The 25462-nt window shown below is 34.0% G+C and overlaps 2 protein-coding genes across 3 annotated transcripts; both read left to right on the top strand.

The window, feature by feature from the left end:
• The first annotated feature begins 304 nt into the window (after positions 1–304).
• On the top strand, positions 305–12375 carry LOC138320582 (nose resistant to fluoxetine protein 6-like). Its single transcript, XM_069263656.1, has 15 exons — positions 305–456; positions 1143–1315; positions 1795–1873; positions 2205–2295; positions 3061–3260; positions 3481–3651; positions 3944–4040; positions 4601–4690; positions 5116–5284; positions 5462–5541; positions 6407–6529; positions 7086–7209; positions 8049–8235; positions 8750–8892; positions 10347–12375. Exons 1-15 carry the CDS (start codon positions 360–362, stop codon positions 10461–10463), a joined length of 1941 nt encoding a protein of 646 aa, XP_069119757.1. The 5' UTR covers positions 305–359; the 3' UTR covers positions 10464–12375.
• An 85-nt stretch (positions 12376–12460) lies between these two features.
• Positions 12461–24709, top strand: LOC138320572 (nose resistant to fluoxetine protein 6-like). Of its 2 annotated transcripts, XM_069263636.1 has the most exons (16): positions 12461–13013; positions 13713–14193; positions 14822–14994; positions 15679–15757; positions 16208–16298; positions 16589–16788; positions 17005–17175; positions 17656–17752; positions 18190–18279; positions 19104–19272; positions 19640–19719; positions 20784–20906; positions 21197–21320; positions 21684–21870; positions 22258–22400; positions 24374–24709. In XM_069263636.1, the coding sequence occupies exons 2-16, from the start codon at positions 13848–13850 to the stop codon at positions 24491–24493; spliced, it is 2193 nt and encodes a 730-aa protein (XP_069119737.1). In that variant the 5' UTR covers positions 12461–13013; positions 13713–13847; the 3' UTR covers positions 24494–24709. The 2 variants fall into 2 exon arrangements, with proteins under 2 accessions (XP_069119737.1, XP_069119744.1); XM_069263643.1 differs by lacking the exon at positions 12461–13013 and having other exon boundaries at positions 13087–14193.
• The last annotated feature ends 753 nt before the right edge of the window (positions 24710–25462 follow it).

Below are 25462 nucleotides of genomic sequence, written 5' to 3'. Positions count from 1 at the left end.
TGAAATCCGAATGGATGCAAGCGCTGTGCGACCATGTTTTATCAGAAAGATGGTGTCCGAATCGGGACAGATTCAAGTCTGTTTCCGTAATTTATTTCAATATTACTTCAAAGAAAAAGCGATACTTATTCTGCAAGATGGCGTGAATTGCTTATGAAACTAAATGCATTTATTGCCACAGTTACACAGTATATGTATTATATGAGAATTCATTAGAAATTATTAAATGACTAATAACTTGCTAGAGAAACCGCCTACCTATAACAGTTATTCAGGTCTGTTTCCGTCATTCGTTTTGACAGGCAATGCTTGTAACACATGTACATCGAACATCCGTCTGATTCAAGCGTTCTTGCTACATGGCTATCCTGCAAGATGGCGTGATTTGCATACGATTCTTACTGCTACGTCTCAAGCGGCGTAGCAAAAAGAAATGTGACTGTCGGCTCTATAAACGTTCGTACCATAGTTCAAAATGGAATAAAAATTATATGATGGTGTACTTGATTTTGATCTATTGTGAATCAAATATAGATATCTGACACAACGTGTAATTGTATTGGAAGATGGTTGTTCTACACACTAGACAAGCTAAAGCAATATCTGATTTATTTGATAAGTAAAACTGTGTACGATATTAACATATCAAATGTTTTCTTTTTAAAACAATAGCTACATTCTATTCGCATTTTTGTCATTGTTTCACATTTCAAACTACACCAAAATGTTAAAGATATAAAACCAGAAGGTTCTCGTTTTACTCTTAAATCCTTATGATTTTCAAAATCTTCAACAGGCTTTCAACAGCAATAAAATCGATGTTACTAAACTGTTGCCACACTGGCGATTCAAATTACAATTGTTTAAAGTAAACATGTGAAATTGTGATTCTCTTCTAAGCGTAAGAAGCAGATATTTTTTATAAACCCGCCTAATAGGTAATTTCTTAAAATTATTGCAAAAAAAATTCATATAAACAAAATAAACAATTATCATATTGTAATTTATAATAAAACAATAATTCAAGTTGAAACGAGACTTTATTGAGATTGAAACCTCGCCATAAATCCCTTTAGTGAATCGCTGCGTCAATCCAAATGAGACGAGAGTTAGTTTTTTCCCATAGTTGTATTTTTATCCAGTGCTTGATGCCATGGCCAAGCCTCCCAGTGACATCCTGAGCGGTAACATATACTGGACCGGAGGTTACGAGGAGTGTGTAGCGGTGGAGGGGACGGTGTATGTAAATATTACCAGTGATACTGGACCGCAGTACCAGATACACGCCAGACAATGTCTAGGTTCACTACAGCTGGTATGTCATTGGTTTTATTTATCTATCTTTTAATTTTTGATATAATTACTTAGTCCTCTAGTTTTCATTTAAAGCCAATATACAATTTTTCCTATGTGAGACGAGTGTTAGATACCTTTCTAATAGTACCACCTACAGGCAAACCATTTGCCTACAAATTCTTAATTTGGAAATATACTAACTTTATATATATATTAACTCACCAGTTAGTTGGTATCGGTTTCAGAGCTGGATGTGAACATCTCTTTATTTTATTTGCACATCTTAATTCAGAATGTGTAGATAAAAGGCAAAATATGCATAATGATAAATCACACGAAGTTTAAGCTAATTGAAATGCAGAGAGAACCGTTTCAAATAATGGCAGATTATAGAATAATGTATTTTTTTCTGCTGAACGTCTTAAATTATTTCATTAACGAAGAGAAAGAATGTAATGCTTAAAGTAAACCCATTTATACCATATTTTGATTTAAAAGGGAAAACTTGAAATATACCTTGGATTCTGTATACCAAGGAGATGCAGTGTGGAGGACGCAAATAGACTTGTAAACACAGGTAAGGTAATTTTCAAATAAGTTTAACAAATTTGGTAATTTTGGAAGTTTTAAGTAGATTTAAACGTCACTTTTGCAAACTTTTGCAAACTTATTCCAAAATAATTCATAATCTGAACTGAGTGTTCGGCAGTGATGAGAAAACTAAAGAAGACATAAATTAGTATGACACACAAACACAAGAAGCTGATTTTACATCGTAAAGGAAACACGACACCCTATAGAAGTCTTACTTCAACGGCGTTTAAGTGGTTTGTTGCAAACTTCGCCTACGGGTAAATTATTGAATATTCGTAAGTTACCATAATATTTTATTATTGTTTCTTTTTAAGCTTTTTCTGTGTTCTCCAATACATTACGGATCAATGGCATGGTTTGTCCGGAGGTGGAAACGGAGTACGATACGAAGGCCATCGTCAGCTTGTAAGGAAAACAATAAATAGCATATATTTTGTCATCACAGGAGTGAAATCGTATTTGTATTTTTTAGACTATTACATAAATTCCTTGAAAGTGTCAATTTTCAATGAACACGTATCAATTAGGTCCAATATAGCCCGAGATACTCTGGCCCTGACACCAGACTTGGACATTATGACAGATAGATGTCTGGTTTAGGGCCAGAGCGCAGTTGTACTCGAAAACATGGAATAAGCCGACACCATTTGGTATCGAGCCAGGTCATCTCAGACTACTTAAAAATATTACCACCGAGAATCGCTACTTACCTTGGTCTTTTCAACAAATGACATCACGCATGCACCTATTGTATCAACACAGTAATTTTCCCTCGTCGTCGTCGCCATTTTCTAGTAGTATGAAAATCACATTTAATCTCGACGGATTGCTATATTTGGTAGATATAATATTCATTTGTTGAATAGACTAAGGTTAGTGGTGTTTCTCGGTTCAGTCTGAATCGGAGATGACCTGGCCCGATACCAAACGGTGTCGACTTATTCCATGTTTTCGAGTACTACTGCACTCTGGCTATCTTTCTGTCATAATGTCTACAGGGCCAGGTATCTCGGGCTAGGTCCAATTTGTTTTGTTTTTTGGTTTTCACACAAAACTATTTTTCCTTTGTGTATAATAGTGAGTGATGCAAGGTCAAACACCTTGCTCGATAACAAGGACCGAAAGATTGTAAAAAAAAAATAACGTTGGACCCAATCTCCTTGTCACCAGATTGATCTGCAGTATTGTTGGTCTAATGATGGTCATTGGGACCGGATATGACGTCATCATTGTAAGACGTAAAGATGTTGAGGGCAATAAGGTCAGTTCTAGTGTCCATACGAAAGTTGATGACACAGGGGATTCCCTCAACGAAAGTACCAGTCTGCTAAACAAGACGAAAACTATTAAAGTAAAGGAGAACGATCAGGGTAGGTTACTTTAATGAAAATAAATAATTATCTATTATAAAAAATGCGTGGTTAATTTAAAGAAAATATGTAGCTTTTTATAATAAAAACGTCAAGATAATTTCCATTAATTTAAATGAAACTGCTGTATATCACAACATTATTATTACTATAATTTCTTCAATTGCTACCACTTGATATAGCATTCAATGTCATTTTTTTTATACTTTGCTGATTGCAGGAACTATTGCTAAAGTGCTGATGTCCTTCTCTGTGATGAGTAATGGTGAGCGGATCCTGAGTACAGCCCAGGCCCAGGGCAGTCTGACCGCTCTAAATGGCATGAGGTTCCTCAGTATCACCTGGGTCATACTTGGACATTGTTTTATGTTCGCACTCACTTCGCCTACGAGTAAGAGCTGTTTTAATTTTAGGCATATCATATAGTTGCGTTATATCCACACTCGCATCACTTACATGACTCCTTAAACTCCACAGATGATATTTCATGTTGATGAGTTTTAAATGGTCGCCTTTAGATCGAAACTGGCCGATATGCGCCATACCTCTTCATTCGTGTGACAAATAAGTAGATGTTCAAAGTAGGTATGAAATGTGTTATTAAAATATATTATTTCGCATTTAATACTTGGCATTCTATTTATTGTCTAACCCTAATCTCAACTATCTGTAATTGATTACAGTCAATCCACTTCGCTACGCAGATAAAGTTTATCATTTATGGACATTTCAAGCTATAGTTAATGCTTTAGTTTCGGTCGACACGTTTTTTACAATGAGGTAAGAAAATGCATTTATAATATTTTAGTTAGTATTATCAATGGTTCCTCATAGAACGGATACTGCAAACGTATATATTTTCACGAGTGTTTAAATTCGCGATATGCATACGTTAACCATTCGCGGTGTTGTTATTGTCGCGATAGATACAATTTACACATTTAACAACAAAGTTCATACATACACAAAATGTTATGCGCGGGAGAAATTTTACTTCGTGTAATTAGCGTAAATTTCTCATTCGCGTAAATTTCTACGTTTGCAGTATACAAAATGGCTTCCAGCATACTTATTCTCTTTTTTGCTCTAGTTAATTTGTGTAAAGTTCCCCTTAATCTTTCGATCATGGCAGTCTTTAACAATGACATTTTGTGAATAAAGAATATGTAAATTATGGCAAGAATAAAACTGATTTTTTAAACATATTGTCATAACAGACTTTAGTAGGACTACAAAAATTTCAAGTAAGAAACTATTTTAAGAAATTGACTACACATATTACTCTACAATAGTATTAGATTATTTTCATGAAAGATATTTTCTTGTTTCTAATTTTTCAGCGGTCTTTTGCTAGCCTACCTGTTCATGAAGGACATTAAGAAAAACGGCAAAATGAATTGGCCCTTATTTTATTTTCACAGATTCTGGAGGTAAATACTTCAAGTAGATCTATATTTTATTTCCAATCTCTGATCGCTTATTCACCTCAAATTAACGGCTAATTAATCTAGTATATGAAAGAATTTAGTACACATGCAAAATACTTTTTTTTTCGTGAACTTTCCTTGGGCAGTTTACTGAGTTGAAATTAGGACACTGTGAAGAATTCTTGGAGAGATTGGCCACTGTCTTCTATCTACCACAGTTGTTGACTCCGATCTATATGCTGATGTTTGATTATTTGACCTCTACTGAACCTGACCTATGTAGATCCTTATCTCCAGAGTCAAATCTACTATTAAGGACACCTCTGTAAAAGACACATTTTTATATATAAGGGAATGTTTTGCTACTTTGGTGTCCTTTAACAACATATATTGCCTTCAAGAATGGCATTGTCTTATCCTTGACCCAGGTTGACCCCGATTTACATGCTGGTGCTAATGATAGATGCTAATCTCACTAAATACATGGGAGGAGATGGTGGACCAGTCTGGCCTAAAGATGGAATCGACAGTAACTGTGAGAAATGGTGGTGGACAAATCTCTTATATATCAACAATCTGTTCTCCGTGGAAAAAATGGTACAGAGAAGTTTAGTTTTGTTTTATTGATATGTGTCATATTCAACATTTCCAAAAACATATCCGAGGACGCCCACATCTTCCCAACTTCGCGCAGAAGAAATCTACCTATAGCTTGTCATTTCAAGACTCAATTGCTTACCAGAGATTTAAAATTTTTATGTAAAAATGTTTCAGTGCATGGGCTGGTCATGGTACTTGTCCAATGATATGCAGTTTTTCGTCATCAGTCCGTTACTACTGGTACCTCTTTATCGGTTTGTATTCCTTTGCAAATTATAGAGTTATCGTCCTTGCGTGTAGCGTCATTGTGAGTTATTTAACAGAACTTTCCAATAATACACTGTGAGGTACACTGTGAGGTATATCCACATTTGTACATGTTTAATGGTATCAAAATGAAACTAAATTGGAAGATACAGATTTTTCCTGAACATTGAAAAGTACAATTTTAAGTAAATCCTACACTAATGCATTCTTAACTGAGATTGTGAATAGAATCTGTCCCTCTATAGAACATTCGCGACTTTTAAGTACTTTGAAGTAGGTTACTGTTATATTTTTTAACTTGATAGGTCGTTTCCAAATGGTATCATATAATGGTGTAAAATGTTCGAAAGATACGGAGAAGAGGAATAAAAGACTAATAGAATCTTACATTGGCCTGTTAGGTGGACAGGGATATCTCAACCCGAGTGGAAGATTTTGGCTGGTCAACCCGAGGCTTGCCGAGGGTTAATCTTTCACGAGGGTTGAAATATCCCTGTCCACCTGACAGGCCCATGTTTGATTCTTTTTCTCCCATACTTTAACGAGCAATGTTGAAAATTCAGTCGACATGAATGTCGCTGTGCGTAAAAATGATCGCCGCATGTATTGATGACGTCACTGTCTAGCGCGGTGAACGACAGAGTTATCTCGGAACCTCCATTTCCCTAGCAACCTCCATTTCCCTAGCAACCTCGAATTAACCCTGTCAAGTATGGAAGAATTGTTTTATGTGACTGACATAAATTATGATTTATGACAATCTTATGTTCCTGTTGTAGATTGGATTTACTTCATAATTTCCTTAATTGCAAATTATCTTGTTCATGACGGTGGTTGTTTTTTCTTTTTCAGTAAAAAGTTCGCTGGTTTAGTGGTTTGTGTAGTAGCATTATTTGCATCACTTCTAACTACAGGAATTCTCAGTACCTATAACAAGTGGATTGTCACAGCTCTATTGCCAGGGGCTTCTATCGAGTGAGAAACATTCTTTATAACTCAAAAACATGCGATTTTTTTTAACCCCAAGTAATTAGGATTTTTTTAGAACAGTAACTACTTTAAATAGCTTATCCAAAAACATAAGGTGAAATAGAGAAAAACTACCCACTTAATGTAGATTGTTTACAGAACTAAATAATTCTTGAAATGAGGATTACAACATTCCGTTAAGTTAATGATTGGTATAGCGCATTTATATTCTGACATTGTATAGGAGACGATTTCTAACTGGCTGAATCATGCGGCATGCATTGAGGTCATTTGAACAGTACATTTTGTGTTTCATCATCACACATTAATCCGTGAAACATTACTCTTTCCTTTACTGTGCATTTCACGTCAATTATAAGCATTTGTTTTATAAAAAGATGTTATTCTCTTACATATTAATGACGTTACACTGCTACTATTTGAAAGTAAATTTTTAATGGTTTATTTGTCAATATTACCTACAAGAGCAGTAACGTATTTCACATTGACAAACAGAACTAGTTTTGTGTTGAACTGCAGAACCTGACATGTTTTGTTTTAGCGAGACTAACTCCTACGACGAAGAGTACTATGGCAAACCCTGGTGCAGGATCAGTCCATACATTATCGGTATAATGACTGGATTCGCTCTCCAAGAGTGTGATTGTAAATTCAAAATCAACAAGGTATGGTTGTATTGTAGACAACTTAAAATATTGTTTTCAAGTTTTTGCAAATGTCATCCTCGATATTCCAGGTGTTACTATCAGCCCTGGAATATGTCATAGCCATAACATACTTGAAAGCTCTGTGTTGTGACCACAAATATGCAGGTAGTTTGACATGTACATGTACATCAAATTAATCGAATAACGGTATACACTGTAGTTGTCTTTGTTGTTATTAAATTGAGTGTCGATCTCCATGTAGTCTTGAATTTAAGGAACTTGATCGTCAGTTTTTTCACCTGTGACATTGAAAGTAATCCCTGGAGTGTCGCGAAAACGCAAATATGGCTACAATATGTATAAGACTATAAAGTTTCGTAGATATTACATGGTTCCAGTAAGACAGCTGTATAAATAAAATCTATATTTCATTATACAGCTGCTGATACCATATCCATTTCAATGTCCGTTTTAATAATACACATCTCGTTGATTACGTCGTCCAGTGTCACTAGATCTAAGTATTGGTTAGCTCTAATCTCAGTTTTTCACATAGGCTTTTCAGTGCTTAAATGTGGGCGTCTTACAAAAATTTGTATTATGTGTTAGTATTTTATATTTAGTTATTTATTTTTTAATGTTTTGTTTTTCAATGTAAGTGCAAACCTAACACATCATATCAATATGTAGTAGTAAGTATCCATTTACGAAACTATATGTATGTTGCTATGAAACATGCATATATTTTTTTTGCTCTGAGAAAACACGAAGTGATATAATTATTGCTTTTCGGTTGTCGCAGATTTATGTCTTTTATTTATTCCCAATAATCTATAACATTTGATAAATTGTTACAGTGGTTGAACCTGCTGTGTTGGCTGGTCGCCGCTGGTGTTGCCTGTTCCATACTTTACGGGTTATACGGAGCCATGACCGGTTCGACTATTAGTGTACCGGTGGCTTCATTTTACAACACTGTTAGTAGAGCAGCATGGGGAGCGTGCGTATGTTGGGTCATATTCGCATGCGCGACCGGAAATGGGGGTAAGTCTCATATGCAATTATTGATATTGCATATTTTAATTTACCATGTGTTTGGTATTTGTAATTGACGATTAGGCATTTGTTAAAATATTGTTTATTTTTCATTTATTAAATATTTTGTATTTTGCGTTTAATATCATGTCCTTTTATTTATCAATCGCAAAATGTATTACGGGTTCATATTTAGTTATCTTTGGCGCTTAACGAATACATATAAAGTTAAATCTGCAAAACACTTCCAATATAGATAGGTCCTATATTGTTGTTATTATTTCTTGATGAAGAAAACTCCTAATAGAGAATCAAAATATTTTGATTGACGGCTATTGATTTATAAATGTTGCACTGAGTCTATGATTGTCAATTAATTACTCTTAAATGAAACCTTTTTATGTTGTTAGTTTCTGTTTCTCCTTTAATAGCTATGAAATACTGGTTTCACTTATATACTTTAAATCATAAAAATTCAAACCTTTCTTTATTGGTCATATCACTGTAAAGAGTTTTGTTTCAGGTTTTGTGAATACTCTGCTGTCGTGGAAGGCATTCGTTCCGCTCAGCCGTCTGTCGTACGCAGCATATCTCGTACATCTAGTGTTTATAACTGTCATAGTCAGCACGGCACAATACCCAACTTATACAACAATTATCAACCAGGTAAGGTTATATACTCAACTTATACATCAATTATGAACCAGGTAAGATTATATACTCAACTTATACAACAATTATCAACCAGGTAAGATTATATACTCAACTTATACAACAATTATCAACCAGGTAAGATTATATACTAACTTATACAACAATTATCAACCAGGTAAGATTATATACTCAACTTATACAACAATTATCAACCAGGTAAGATTATATACTCAACTTATATACAACTTATACAACAATCAAACCAGGTAAGATTATATACTCAACTTATACAACAATTATCAACCAGGTGAGATTTATACTCAAGTCATACCTAAATAATGAACCAGGTAAGATTTACACTCAAGTCATACCTAAATTATGAACCAGGTAAGATTTACACTCAAGTCATACCTAAATTATGAACCAGGTGAGATATACAGTGATTAAGATTAGTTAAGATTGCCAAAACATTACCCGGCCATGGCCTGTCAAACTCTAGCTGATTTGCTGTTATAACTGATCATATAAAACACATCTTTACATTACAATTTCAAACATGAAAGATAGTCAGCAGCTCAAACTAATTTATGGGTACACTTCAAGCTGATTTGCATAATTCTTTGAGTAAGCGCAATACCGAAACGCAAATCCACATTTTTTCATATCTCTCTTTTTTTTACTTTCTTTATAATATTGTAGCCGGGTGGTGTCAAAAATGACAAGGCTAAAGGGTTCTTTTATATATGTTTATTACATCGGTTGTAAAATACCCCCACATGATAGTACTGGGGTCACACACCACTAGCCAGGGACAGGGACTGACTGACTTCAAAGTGGGCAAATCCGGACTGACTTCAAAGTGGGCAAATCCGGCTTATGTATATATGTTGTCTCGCTGGCTTCTACGTGTATAGAAAATGATGTGGCATCTTTGGCAGCAAAGGCAGAAGTGTCAGGGTTAGTTAACAGAATAATTTACAGAAAATCATGCAATAGGTACGTTCAGTCAGTGTCCGGAGTCAAGTCACATGTCAACACATGAATACATTAAAAATACAAAACTAAGACATAGTTCACAGGTCAAAGGTTTTAGCCTTTGAAATAGCCGACATCAGCACATTCTACATAAACATTAAAGATACATTCTCACCACTTTTATTAATTACAACACAATACTAATATTTAATAATTTAACACATTACTAGACATCTACAGTCTAGTAATATCCTGTCACAATATAAGCAGATATAATCTCACACACTTGAGTGACGAAGGGAGGCAACCTTATAACAAGCAATATAAAGAATGGGGGACTGTTACTAATGAGGTATTGTATAAAACCTTTAGTTAGGAAACTGATGTATTTTTTGACGTAAATCAATTAGGACATGTATTGTCGTAAAGTGTTAACAGTGATATAACTATCAAGACAAAGATTTGTATATTTGTTATTTTCATGATTTCAGGTTGTATTCTTCTTGGGTATACTGGTGTTAACATTCCTTGCATCCTTCGTGGTGTCACTAGCATTCGAGTCTCCTATGATGGGACTTGAAAAAGTTGTGTTTCCCCGGAAACGGTGATAAAGTGACCTCTAGATGACCTCATAGGTTTTATTTATCTACGTGACGATACCCTATAAAGTCACTGCAGTTGTAAAAGTCATTCCAAACGTAAAAAATGACTTATTCATTCACCGCGAAATGATGTAGCTTTAACCAGTTAATCTTTTTATGGCAATAATTGATCGCACATAATAGTGTTGAGGAATGCAGTGTTATTTATTAGTAATATTTGTTACAATGGATTGTATAAGTGAATTATGGTTTCATCCTATGAGAAATTGAATATAAAATAAAACAACAGTAGCGCTAACAGTACGTTACGCTTATGAAGTTTAGCGGTTGGCATTGTTGTCATTACTGAAGTTGGCGAGTGACAAATATGCAAATTATGTGTTTCCATTTTAGTTTGCATTGTGTCTCGATTCAATTCATTTGCACATTACTTTAAATAAAGTTAGTTATTATGTCAATGATAAATTCAGTTTGGGGACGCCATGTAATCAAATGGTACCATGATCGTTCCAGTAAATACCATGAGAGATGACCTACAATAACGAAGCTGCATTTAAAAAAAGAGAATTCGTTTTAAAGAATATAAAAGAATGTAATGGTGGATATAGTGCAATACAAACGCAAAGCAAACGGAACAGTAACATTTACTTAAAGCCCAATTTCTTACCTAATGTGGTCATATTTGCTGTGCACGGTACCATTTGATAGCGTTGTTTTCCACTCTGATATTTATAACTAGAAACCCTGTTCACTGTTCAATGTGGTAAGATTATTAATAAAAATGATGTCCTATATGTTATCTTTGAATCATTTCATATCCAAATATAATTTTAGTTATATATAAATTGATATGAATTTTGTTATTATTTTTTTAAATTGTACAGTCGTTATATATGTGTAATATACTCTGTGCCATGTGTAACAAACAATTCTAATATGAATTTAAGGCAAAGCCTCAGAAGAGCGCAGCCACATGTAAAAGATTATAACATCATAACTTTATATTGTCTATATTTTTCTACGAGATTAACAATAAAATATTTCACTGACATGCACATACTATCGATAGTTAGAAAGAATTCAAAATAATCCAAATGGAATAGTTCAATATAGATGTCTACTTCAATCTTGTTTTTATCAGATGCAGATGCTATCAAAAATATGCGCGAATCTGTGCCGTCATCTTTGGCGTCAGGTTTTGTGACGTCACTGCTGACAGTGCCGTGGGCTTGAGAACATACACAGTATACATTGTACCAGTACATTTATTGCGTTGTTCTTGTATATATGTAAATTAAAACTACTTACAGCAATTTTAAAGCGTATCCTGATGACACATTTCGTCTAGTACAGAAAATTTCAAATCTCGTCGTGCTGATAACGAGAATTGAAACATGGCTGCCTACATGGAGGCGCGAGACTTTTCCCGCGGGACACAATTTCAAAGTCCAAGGGGTACTGGAATGTATTGGAATCTATAACTCACACACGTGTTATGGTTAGTAGAGCTTCGCTCTACGCGGCCTTCGGCCGCGCAGAGAGCTGCGCTCTTATAAAATAATTATTATATCCCCATTAAAAAGCTTGCAAGGTATGCCAGACATTATTTGACGTTTTCGAAAGTAAATTTACTTTGAAAACCTCATTGTGCAGTTCGATCATCAAATGCGACCGTTATGTTAAGTATCTGATTTAACAATATTCAATAACTCTAAATCTCCAATGAAGGTGACAGTGTGCACATCGTGTTTACATCATTGAAAAGTGGCGCATTACACATTCACTGGTTATGTAACCAGTATCATTATAAAAAACCATACTCTCATACCTGAAGAAAATGTTATAGATATTTCCTTTATGTAGTTTATTTGAATCATATTTGACATGTTTAAGGAATTAAATTATTGTTTTTAGTTTAGTTTTGTTCAGTATTCTTTGTTGTCGTATATCATAACTATTGTGGCAGCACATACAACTCTGCCTCGAGTATAAAGTAAACATTGATATAAACATACCTTAGGATTAGGGAACCAGAGGATACATTATCTCATTGTTACAATCTGATGAACTGATTCAAGGCCAATGGTCATGTGTTTTAAGCATGCGTGTTACCTAGTTACAAATACCGATAAATGTGTGTTCTTCACCTTAACGTATCAAATTCTGACATCATGCTCGGCAAACGTCGATGATTTCCGTAAAAGATGTACAGGCCCATGATAAAACTTAAGTTGGTTAACCACAAGTCAATGTACACCATTGATACACGTTAAAGTAAGGACTTCCGGTGATGTTAAAATGATGTTCTATATACTTTTTTAGATAAAATTAGACTTATAAATTAGTTCCACTACGATGTTCAACTATACCTCCAATATAAGATCTAACAATTGCCCGTTCGTGGTCACCTCAGCATGACCCCTGGCCTAGAATCGGAACATCTCGCGACATATTAGCAATTGTTTATACTTCCGAGAGATTCGACCAAAACGAAGATGTAATAGACGACACGCTGACTGGCTTACCCGAACGAAGAGTTAGATTGTAGATACACGGGTACCTAATATTGAACACCACTTTATATTTACACTATATCAAGACAATACACCCATGTTATACGAGATCATAAACGCATCATTGACTCGATGGCATTAAGATAGAAACCTAAATGGAAACAATTTCTATGTGGCCATATTTTAAGCAATGACATCTTACAAGCATATCATAATATGTATATATATACGATATTTGAAAACCATAGGTTTGGAAATCGTCAAGTTAGATTCGACCCCGATATTGATAGTATTTGTAGATGTAGTTGAAATGGTGTTATGTCAAAGATTATTTATAACGATTTCTTAATAACTTTGGTATAGCAGTTGTTGAAAATCGATACTTGTAAACATGCCTTCAGTTTAAACTGGTCGCCATAGAAGTTACGATTATTGCCGAATAAAAGTCGGAAAGTTCATGACCCGTTCTCGGAAAAGTTCGGACAGATGTTACGTAGTTACGGTAGTCACAAGACCTCGCCATCGACATTACGAATGCCCGAATCATATCGCTCACCTTGACCTCGGTTTAGTCCTGTCTCTGCATGATTTACAACAAGATATTTTTTCAACACTCTTCTAAATCATGAAAAAAAGCCAGATACGGATATTGGGACTGTAAATAGATATTACATACTTTGTTTACTTGCTTGATAACATGTTCAAATGAAGATCATTGATATGTATCATCGTCCTATTTAAGGCTAACGTGGATTGTGCAGCACCCTTTACATCATTAATTGGCAAATAGAGTATACAGGATCGCCGATCAGCAACTGTCGTTAGAAACATCGTAGCGAAATATTTCAATATAAGAAAACACCTTTCTCAACCCGAAATGAAAGTAGGCAAGTGGAATATACTATACTCCGTGTTGTTAGGAATAATAACACTATCACTCAGCGTTAGAGCGGATAGAACTCTAGACTACAGCAAGGCCATGAAGACTCTGAGAACACTGACAGACAGAGAACATGTCAGAATGACAAGAACAAGTTTAATCACCGAATTATTTGAAGGTATTGTTGGGGAATCACAACCTTACATCGACAGATTCAAGGAAGCACTTTTAGTGGAGAGAGATGAAGTGGGGAGAGAGAATTTCAACGTTTCTCAGGAGTGTTTGGATGATGCTAAACAAGTAATAGTTGGATTAGAGAGGAGAGAGTACTGGGCCATGCAAAGTAAGTACGATAGGTGTGTGTCAACAACATTTTGTATGATTAACATCAATGTAGGCCATGCCTTCATTGTAATCATGATATAATAGTCTACATATTCAATTTCGAGGGAAAAAAAAGAAAATCAATTCATCACCACGTGTGATGTCATAAAAGACAGAATATATCTCCCAAGATTGGTTGTCTGATAAGCATGAATGTATACAGAATTGACACCGTGTTTCCTATTAGAAAATAACAATAATACACATTCAACTATTTGCTCAAAACAACAACAAATATTACACTTTATTGTCATATTGTTGGTACACTCTGTATATAAATGCTAAGTATACTTCAACAGCTTTGTTGCCATGTCATTGTTCAGCTATCAAAATACCTTCCAATATACCTAAATGAAAAATTCCATACAAAATACATCAAAGGTGAACGGAATGGTCTTGGGTAACGTTGTTTATTTCGCCCATGTTTCGCTCTTTATCCCTTTTTGACAGGTATTTAACATTTTTGTTATTGGAAAATTACCAAAACTTTTTATTCAAGAGTAAAGCTAGACTGAGAAGATGAATCGTCAACCAAACGCTAATACACGATAGATTTATTTTCATTATATGAGTATTATTTTATCCAGTGCTTGACGCCATGGCCAAGCCTCCTAGTGACATCCTGAGCGGTAACATATACTGGACTGGAGGTTACGAGGAGTGTTTAGCGGTGGATGGGACGGTGTATGTAAATACCACCAGTGATACTGCACCTCAGTACCAGATTCAAGCCAGACAATGTCTAGGTTCACTACAGCTGGTAAGGACTTTATTCTGTTTATTTATCTTTTTGATGTTTGATATAATTACTTGCATCTTTAGTTTTCATTTGTTCAAACCAATATTTAGTGGGGTTTTTCTATGTGAGATGAGTGGCATATCTTTGTTAATGGTGTCCAAAGTGAAACTTCTTGCAAAGGCTTCCGAGCAGCACATCTCGCCTGGTCACATAATACCGCCTACAAGCGAACCAATTGCATACTTCCAAACTCTAGCTGCACAACCTGGAAAAAAACTGACTTTGTAGACATATTAAGTATGTTGTCTACACTAAAAGTTAGGCAATGCTGAAGTTTTCTTGCAAATTGATTGCAAGGACTTTATACAAAATTAAAAAATAGCAAGAGTCCTTATCGAGACATTACTTACGAGCATGCATGTGAAGTAATTGGTGCAATTCTTAAATCTCATTCATATCCCTGACATTCTTCAACTGTAACCCACTAGTCAATCGGTATCGGTTTTTGAACTGGAATTATCTTAACTCAGATTGCGTAAATGAACGGCAAAATACGCACAATGATAAATCACGTGAAATTTATGCGTTTTGAAATGCTGAGAGTTTTTTCCTTTCAAAAAATGAAAGATTCTCAAATTCTTTCCTGAAAGAGAAAGAATGTTATGCTGTATGTAAACACATTTATACCATATTGTAATTTAAAAGGGAAAACTTGAAATATATCTTGGATTCTGTATACCAAGGAGGTGCAGTGTGGAGGATGCAAATAGACTTGTTAATACAGGTATGGCTTGGTAATTACCTCAGGACTGAATTAAAAAATGACATTCTAATCAACCCCGGGAAGCAAGTAATTTTCAATTCAACTAAACAGAATAGGTAATTGGATAAGTTTAACGTGGATATAAACGATAATGAAGTGAAATGAGATTTGACTTGTCGCAATTGCAAAAGTAATAAGTAAACTTTTTCCAAGATAATCCATAGTCTGAGCTAAGATTTAGGCATCGATAAGAAAACATAAAGAGAAAATAAATTATAACGACACACTGAAGAAGTCGAACCTCACATCATTATAAAAATCTGATTTTAAATAGTTCAGGAAACACGACACCCTATAAAAGTCTTACCTCAACAGTGTTAAAGTGGTTAGTACGAAACTTCGCCATTTGTATATGAAAACGAAAGAGTATACTGTTAACGGAAATAACTTTTACTCTTGTTTCTTTTGAAGCTTTTTCTGTGTTCTCCAATACATTACGGATCAATGGTATGGTTTGTCCGGAGGTGGAAACGGAATACGATACGAAGGCCATCGTCAGCTTGTAAGGAAAATAAAATATAGCTTTTTATTTTGTCATCACAAGGGTGAAACAGTCTTTTTATCCTTTAGGTGATTGCGTATACACCTTAACAGTGTTATTTTCAAATATACAAACAAATCATCTAGTCCCAATATGCCCCAGTTGTCATGTTAATTGGCTTTTCACAAAACTATTAATTTAATTTTACTTTGCGTATATACATGAGTATTTTAACGCCAAATTCTTGCTATCGATAACAACGAAAGCGTGATTGTCAAAAATAACAATAGACTCAATCTTTTTGTCACCAGATTGATCTGCAGTATTATTGGTCTAATGATGGTAATTGGGACCGGATATGACGTAATCATTGTAAGACGTAAGGACGTTGAGGGAAATAAGGTCAGCCCTAGTGTCCATACGAACGTTGATAACACAGGGGATTCCCTCAACGAAAGTACCAGTCTACTAAACAAGGCGAAAACTATTAAAGTAAAGGAGAAAGATCAGGGTAGGTTGCTTTAATGAAAATGTACAATTCTGATATACAATATTTGTGGTGTAAACATAAAGAAAACTAGTAGTTTTTTTTATAAATAAGTACAATATAAAGATAATTCAGTTTATATAATATATCACAACATTGTTATTACTATTATTTCTTCCATTGCTACCGCTTGATATAGCATTCAAACGATATCATCCTTGAACTCTTTGCTCAATCCAGGAACTCTTGTGAAAGTGCTGATGTCCTTCTCTGTGATGAGTAACGGCGAGAGGATCCTGAGTACAGCCCAGGCCCAGGGCAGTCTGACTGCTCTTAATGGCATGAGGTTCCTCAGTATCACCTGGGTCATACTCGGACATTGTTTTAATATCGCTCAGACTTCGCCTTCAAGTAACTACTGCTTCTAAACTTGGCTTTGCATCATAAAAGATGTTTTGAACCAAATCTACAGCTTGTGCAAAAATCTGTTTTGTTCCAACAAAAATCATTCTGGTTTGAAAACCAAATATACCAATAACACCAATCACTTGTTAATTATCATAATATCAATCACCTATTGATTTTCAGAATATCAATCGCTTGTTAATTATAATATCAATCGCGTGTTAATTATTTTATCAATCAGGTGTTAATAACTATAATATTAATAACCTGTTTAATATAATATATCAATTACGTGTTAATTATTATAATATCGATTTGATATTTAATATATTTAATATTTTAAATTTTTTATGGTATCAATCACTCAAACACTTCGTAATCATTATAATATAAATCACTAAACACGTGTTCATTATTATGATATGAATCAAGCGTTTATTATTATTTTACCAACCAAAAACCCTAACGCTGTGTATTTGGTTACAGTTAATCCAGTCTCCTTCGGAAATAAGGTTTATCATATGTGGACATTCCAAGCCATAGCGAATGCTTTGGTCTCTGTGGATACGTTTTTTACAATGAGGTATGAATCTGTACGATTACATACCATAACCATATTAATGATTTAATTTGTTGGAATATTTAAGTAAATTACCTGAAAAGTAATTGTTTGGAAAATGATCCTTACAGTGATACATAATTATATACTTTACTTTCAATTTGATGCTAAGAATGTTTACCAAATAATTGAATTTCACTATCATTTCAGATTTTTAATTGTTTCATTCATGTAAGTTTTGCCATAATGTCCATTTTCTAAGCTGAGCCACATAGTAAGCGTATAAAGCGTATCATTTTCGTCGTTTTGATATCAAAGCAAAACTTTGAGTAAAAAACAAAAATTAAATTTATGGAGTGAATTTGGATTTTTTTACATCAGGTTATTACCCTTACCCAAATAATTTCGAGTTCGAGATGTGTATAAAAATATGGTACATTTGAATTTTCTACCATTTTCAGCGGTCTTTTGTTGGCATATCTGTTCATGAAGGACATAAAGAAGAGTGGTGAAATGAATTGGCCCCTATTTTATTTTCACAGATTCTGGAGGTAAATATATAATTATCGACTTTTAAACCAATTGATATCTCGATAATACCTGGACTACACATTGGATACGTAAATTTATTTTAGTGACTATGATAAATGTTTTAAATTGAATAAGATAAATAGAATTTTACTTGAGTCTGTCAAGGAGACAGGGATATATCAACCAGAGTGAAATATTTTGTCTAATCAACACGAGGCTTTTTGAGTCATGGCAGCCAAAACCTGCCATGAGGGTTGAGATACTCCTCTCTACCTGACAGACCCATGTTGGATTATTTTTCTCCCATATTTTTCTTCTTTATGATTAGAAATACAATTGTCCGAAGACGATAAGTATTACAAAATGTTGAAAAATAAACTCAAAATTATGGTTTTCTTGTTCCGTAAATCAAGAAAAAAAGTCCAAATTCTTTCTTGAATTTCCAACTATCCTAAATTATTGAGAATTGTATGCATAGTTCTTACAACTGATGTCTATCTTGTGAATCCTGGTTATCTAAAACATAGGTTTTCCTGTTGATTTCGTTCCCAATAATCATGAAAAAAATCACGAATTGCATAATTAGCCTAAATATTTGATGATAAAGATTTGCCTTTGCCTGAAATCCATATACATTTTTTGCATGACATTTATCTTTTGAATCAGATAGGCCCCGCTCTTGTGTTTGAACCTAATGTTTTACCAATGCTAATCTTGATATAAGATTTATGGTTGACACCTAGACTGGCTCCATTCTAAAAGCTATTGTTTCAACTAAGAATCATTATGACCCGATCATATGTTCACGGTTGAACCCTAAAATTGTTGAACTTTGTTGACCCAGGTTGACCCCGATTTATATGCTGGTGCTAATGATGGAGTCTAATCTCACTAAATACATGGGAGGAGATGGTGGACCAGTCTGGCCGAAAGATGGAATCGACAGTAACTGTGAGAAATGGTGGTGGACAAATCTCTTATATATCAACAATCTGTTCTCCATGGACAAATTCGTAAATATTTTCATAATTCCATCTTGTTTTGTATCGATGTAGTTTGAAAGAATAACATTTACATATTAATGAACTAATTTCATACTTGTTTTTAAAGACTACCCAGGGACAATGGGATAATGGTCTCTATACCAAAGTGGTCTTTATACACAGGTCAACATGTGTTGAAATTGACCATTTAAGACCTCAAGTGTCTGTATATCATTAACTTTAAACACCCTGCACTTCTTTGAGGAGACAATGCTTTTATTGAAGACATGAATCTAAAGCTTTTCATTTATGATTGATTAAAACGAAATGTAAACCACAACTCCTTTTCAGATGTTGAGACCTGTTTTTATGAAAATTTTATGTAATTATATTTCAGTGTATGCCTTGGTCGTGGTACTTGTCAAATGATATGCAGTTTTTCGTCATTAGTCCGCTACTACTTGTACCTCTCTATCGGTTTGTATGCTGCTCGTATTGATAAATCAACCCTAGTATAATTAAGAAAATATTCAGATGTTTTAACATACTAAAAATCTATTTCTGACATATATATCCCATCATATCCAATTTGATCACAAATGAAATGAAGGATACGTATGTTGGTTTCTAGGTTTTCCAACAATGCTATGACATACATTTTGGTTTCCTAAATTTATGCATCTTAAAAAGATGCAAATGTACATTACTTATATAAGCGGTCATGTTACACTTGTAGAAGAAGATGGTTATACACCGATAACATCCATTAATGGTTAAACATCATATACAAAACCTAATAGTAATTTACACATAGATGTGTTGGGTTTACACATAGATGTGTTGGGTAATTTTTATTGTTGGTAATTACACATAGATGTGTTGGGTAATTTTTATTGCATGTTATTGTTACATAAACCTTCATTTCATGTTTATGTTTTTAACGTTTCATTCGATGCGTTGGTTTGCTTTCCGTTCTTCTATAAACACGATTATAAAGAGAAACTGGAATCACGGAAAATAATCGAGGTATTTATTTCCCAGTACACCGGTCTGTTAACTGTACAACACCGGTAAAGTTTGAACTCGATCTCATCGGTGTTTTAATTGTTGATTTATTTCTTTTATGTAATTGATGTGATTGTTTATGACGGGATTTTGTGGGGATGATTGTATTGCAAGTTTTGTGGACATAAATAAATAACAAATCATTTATAGTGATTTAAGTTTTTAATTAGAAAATATTCACTCACGGAGACACTTGATGATGAAACAATAGAAAATTTCCACACCGATAACAATTCTATTTTAACACACGCTAACTTTATTTTAGCTTCTAGTGTAGTTTTTCATTGATGTCTTGTTTCGAACAAATAGGGGTATAATAGAAATACTTCGTAGAGATTAGATTACTTTTTCGCGTCGATTACTCTATACACATCGCTATGTTATGGACGGGAAATCCTGTGGTATATCTTTTAAATGACACTTGCCCTCTTTTACGTCATCACTTTTATTCGAATTCCGTTCATTGTCTTTTTCAGTAAGAAGTTCGCAGGTTTAGTGGTTTGTGTAGTAGCGTTATTTGCATCACTACTAACGACAGGAATTCTCAGCACCCATAATGAGTGGGTCGTCGATTCTATGATGCCGACTGTTTCCATTGAGTAAGGAACATTTTATATAACTCAATTTTGTGTCTTTTATTGGTGTGAAATGATTTGGTAAATATAATATTCAAATGTAGCAATGTGCTTAGCATCAGGCTATGCAACAGTAAAAACACCCGATATTTACGTCAACGATTTCTACGAGTTAAAAGTTTGTCATTTTCTCTAAAAAAATAATTCCTGTTATTAATAAAAATGACATCAATAGTCATACAAAACAGATACGATTTCATAAAATCAAGAAAGAACGGCGGTCGGATAGAATATTGTCAGAGTTTTGTTTTTAGAGAATCAACCAACTATTTCGAAGGCTACTATTCCAAACCCTGGTGCAGGATCAGTCCATACATTATCGGTATGATGACGGGATTCGCTCTTCAGGAGTGTAAATGTAAATTCAAAATCAACAAGGTAATAAACGCGGTAGTGTTTGAAGACAACAACCTTTGAAATTTGATTGGTTCAGCTGTATAGTCCATTTCATTTCATTGACTGTAAACACGCATTTCGATGGTAGTATAGATTGGCAAACTACTTTTTATCTGCTTAATATTTTCGTCCATCCTTATCAACTTATAGATACTTAAAGGTATTGATTTTTACTTCTTGACCATTGACATGATTTTATTATTAATTCACGCAAATTGTTATATTTCTTTCATTTATTTTATTTTATTCTGTTCTATTTCATTATCTCTTTATGTTATTTTAAATTGTATTATTATTTTTTTCCAATTATTCATTTTGGTGGGTTTTTTTCATTCATTATTTCAGTGGTTGAACCTGTTGTGTTGGCTGATCGCCGCTGGTGTTGCCTGTTCCGTACTTTACGGGTTGTATGGAGTGATGACCGGTTCGACTATTAGTGTACCGGTAGCTTCATTTTACAACACTGTTAATAGGGCAGCTTGGGGAGCGTGCGTATGCTGGGTCATATTCGCATGCGCGACCGGAAATGGGGGTAAGATTCGTATGCATGTATGTAATATAATTTTGTTAGGCAAGAAATGTGATTTTTACGCGAGTACCGAATAAGATATATGTATTATGAATTACTATTCAAGACAGCAATCACCATAGTTACAGTACCCGTCAATTCTCGTGCTCACTTCCGTACATACAAACATTATGAACATGTAACCTCGGAAACTCATAGTAAAGAATTCAATACAATGGTTTTCTTGAAATTTGAAACTAGAAAAATATGCATACGTTTTGTGTGTTTTCTAATGTTCAATGGTCTATATTTTCTTAATCCCTTCTTTGTGCCTCAAGTTTAACTGTTCCACCATCAATTTCGTTTTTCCATTAATGATCGCATTCGAGTGAAATCATTATTTTGTTTCAGGTTTTGTGAATACTCTGCTGTCGTGGAAGGCGTTTGTTCCGCTCAGCCGTCTGTCGTACGCAGCATACCTCATACATCTAGTGTTTATAGGTGTCATAGTCAGCACGGCACAATACCCAACTTATACTACAATTATCAACCAGGTAAGGTTATATACTCAACTTATACAACAATTATCAACCAGGTAAGATATAAACTCAACTTATACATCAATTGTCAACCAGGTTAGATATAAACTCAACTTATACAACAATTATCAACCAGGTAAGATATAAACTCAACTTATACATCAATTGTCAACCAGGTAAGATTATTACTCATATACTCAATTATACATCACATAATATCAACCAGGTAAGATTATATACTCAACTCATACCTCAATTATCAACCAGGTAAGATTATACACTTAACTTATACATTAATCATGAACCAGGAATAAAACTCAACTATACAACAATTATCAACCAGGTAGATATATACTCAAATTATACATCAATTGTCAACCAGGTAAGATATAAACTCAACTTATACATCAATTATCAACCAGGTAAATATAAACTCAACTTATACATCAATTGTCATACATCAATTGTCAACCAGGTAAGATTATATACTCAACTCATACTCAATTATCAACCAGGTTAGATTATATACTCAACTCATACCTCAAATGTCTACCAGGTAAGATATTTACTCAACTCATACCTCATTATCAACCAGGTTAGCTATATACCAATCTCAATTATCAAACAGGAAGATACATGCTCAAGTTATATACTTAAGTCATACCTCAATAATTAACCGGGTAGGAACATTCGACTTTAATTTGACTTTCATTAAAAACATAAAAGATACTCATCTTTTGAACAATAGCTGATGTTTAATCGTGTATATATGTGTCTAATTAACACAAAAGTACATATAAATAATTTATTTTGCTTTTGGTGCATGAACAATAAGTACTTCATTCCGTAAAGGATATAGTGCCATTGATTCTTTCCGGGATGCAATAAAGTATATTTTTTATATTAAAATTAGAAGCTCATTTTTTAATGGTGGCGATGGTGTAAACTAAGGGTTGTGTGAAGTTGGCTCGATATACGACATTCAATATTCAACATTCAAACATCGTTGGCCACCGAGCGGAATTTTGAATGTTGTGCAGCTCGACATACGACATTCAACATTCAAAACCAATAACTGGCCAACGAGAACAGAAATTTGAATGTTGTGCAGCTCGACATACGACATTCAACATTCAGAACTTATATATAACTGACAAACGAAACGGACTTTTGAATATTGTGCAGCTCGACATACCACATTCAACATTCAAAACCAATACCTGGCCAACGAGAACAGAATTTGTGCAATGTGCCTTCTTAGTAGACATATATATTTAACAACATTCAAATTCCGTTCGTTAGTCAGTTATACATAAGTTCTGAATGATGAATGTCGTATGTCGAGCTGCACAACATTCAAAAATCCGTTCGTTAGTCAGTTATATATAAGTTTTGAATGTTGAATGTCGTATGTCGAGCTGCACAACATTCAAAAGTCCGTTCGTTAGTCAGTTATATATAAGTTCTGAATGTTGAATGTCGTATGTCGAGCTGCACAACATTCAAAAGTCCGTTCGTTTGTCACTTATACATTATTTCTGAATGTTGAATGTCGTATGTCGAGCTGCACAACATTCAAATTATGTTATCGTTGGCCAGTTATTGGTTTTGAATGTTGAATGTCGAATGTCGAGCTGCGCAACATTCAAAATTCCGTCAGTGGCCAACGATGTTTGAATGTTGAATGTCGAATGTCGTATATCGAGCCAACTTCACACAACCTTAAATAGATAACTTTTGTAACTGAAGAAAAAATACTAATTCGTCTGCTGCTGTTTTTGATATAAAAAACATTCGTCAACAGTGTAGCACCTTTACCATCATAATGGATCATTTAAGGACGAAAGACGAACCTTTTATCCTTGGCATTTCTTTACGTAACTTAATTATCTTAATATAATAGTGTAAAAGGAGAAGAAATACAACACACGATTTATTTATGCTAGCTCTTTTAGCGCACTTATGTATATTTGTTTTCATTATTTCAGGTAGTATTCTTCCTTGGTATACTGGTGATAACATTCCTCGGATCGTTTGTTGTATCGCTTGCGTTCGAATCCCCTATGATGGGACTGGAGAAAGTCGTATTCCCCCGAAAAAGGCGATAAACTGTTAAAAGATGCGCCGATCATTTATATTACAATTAACAAAGTTTAGAAAGTTGACAATTGTACATTTAAACGCCGAAGTCGCTTTTATTCGTCTATAGCATAACAGAACTTGTACAGATATCTATTTTATGGAAATAACTGGAAATTATTGAAAATGTGTACAGTGCAAACGAAACATTATAATATGGAATATACCTTGCGTTAATTAGCGATTGAGCTACTTATCTATTTTAGTTTCAGAATTGCATGTGTCTCAACCATATCCTATCTATGTATTGATTTTTTTTATACTATTTAATTCCATTTCAAAATATTTTATTAAATCGAAAAGATTCAAATTTGGATCGGGCAGCAGGCAAAGCCTACATATGCCTCTCACCATAATTACATGCATCAATTGTATATACTTTTTGTCATTAGAAACATATTTTTAAGGAGCATATCTTTAAAAGCATATTTACACTGGACTGGATCTATAAAATACCATTTAATCATTTTTAGAATTAACACAAATCGTACATATTACTGAAAACACTTATAAATAGTTATTTACATATATAATAGAAGAAATTACCTATAACAATGAATAACATGCATGCTATTTAAAATAATAATACAGTTGTTGATACATACTACTAGCTAGAAAGTCTGTTTATGGTGCATGGTGGAAGAAATGTTGCCATCATCATCCGGTTTCAGTTGTAATTCTATTTTTTGCGAGAAAGAGACAGACCATTTATCAATTTTGGTATAAAGTAAGTCTTATTCTAACAGCTGTTGATGTGTAACTCTGCCCTATTAAGTAATATTTCTTACTATTATAATTTGAATGTGTTTCATTTGCGACAAATCAAATATTTCATCGAGTCAAATATACGAAAGAAGTATTTACAGAGCTAGTAGGCACGCAAGACATGTTATGATGTTTTCGAAAGTAAAAGACATTAGAGAAAACACTGATTATGC

Source organism: Argopecten irradians, chromosome 1 (assembly GCF_041381155.1).
Source record: "Argopecten irradians isolate NY chromosome 1, Ai_NY, whole genome shotgun sequence".
NCBI classification, from domain to species: Eukaryota; Metazoa; Mollusca; class Bivalvia; order Pectinida; family Pectinidae; genus Argopecten; species Argopecten irradians.
The sequence above is the reverse complement of the archived record's forward strand: the minus strand, read 5'-3'. Positions and strand labels throughout refer to the sequence as shown.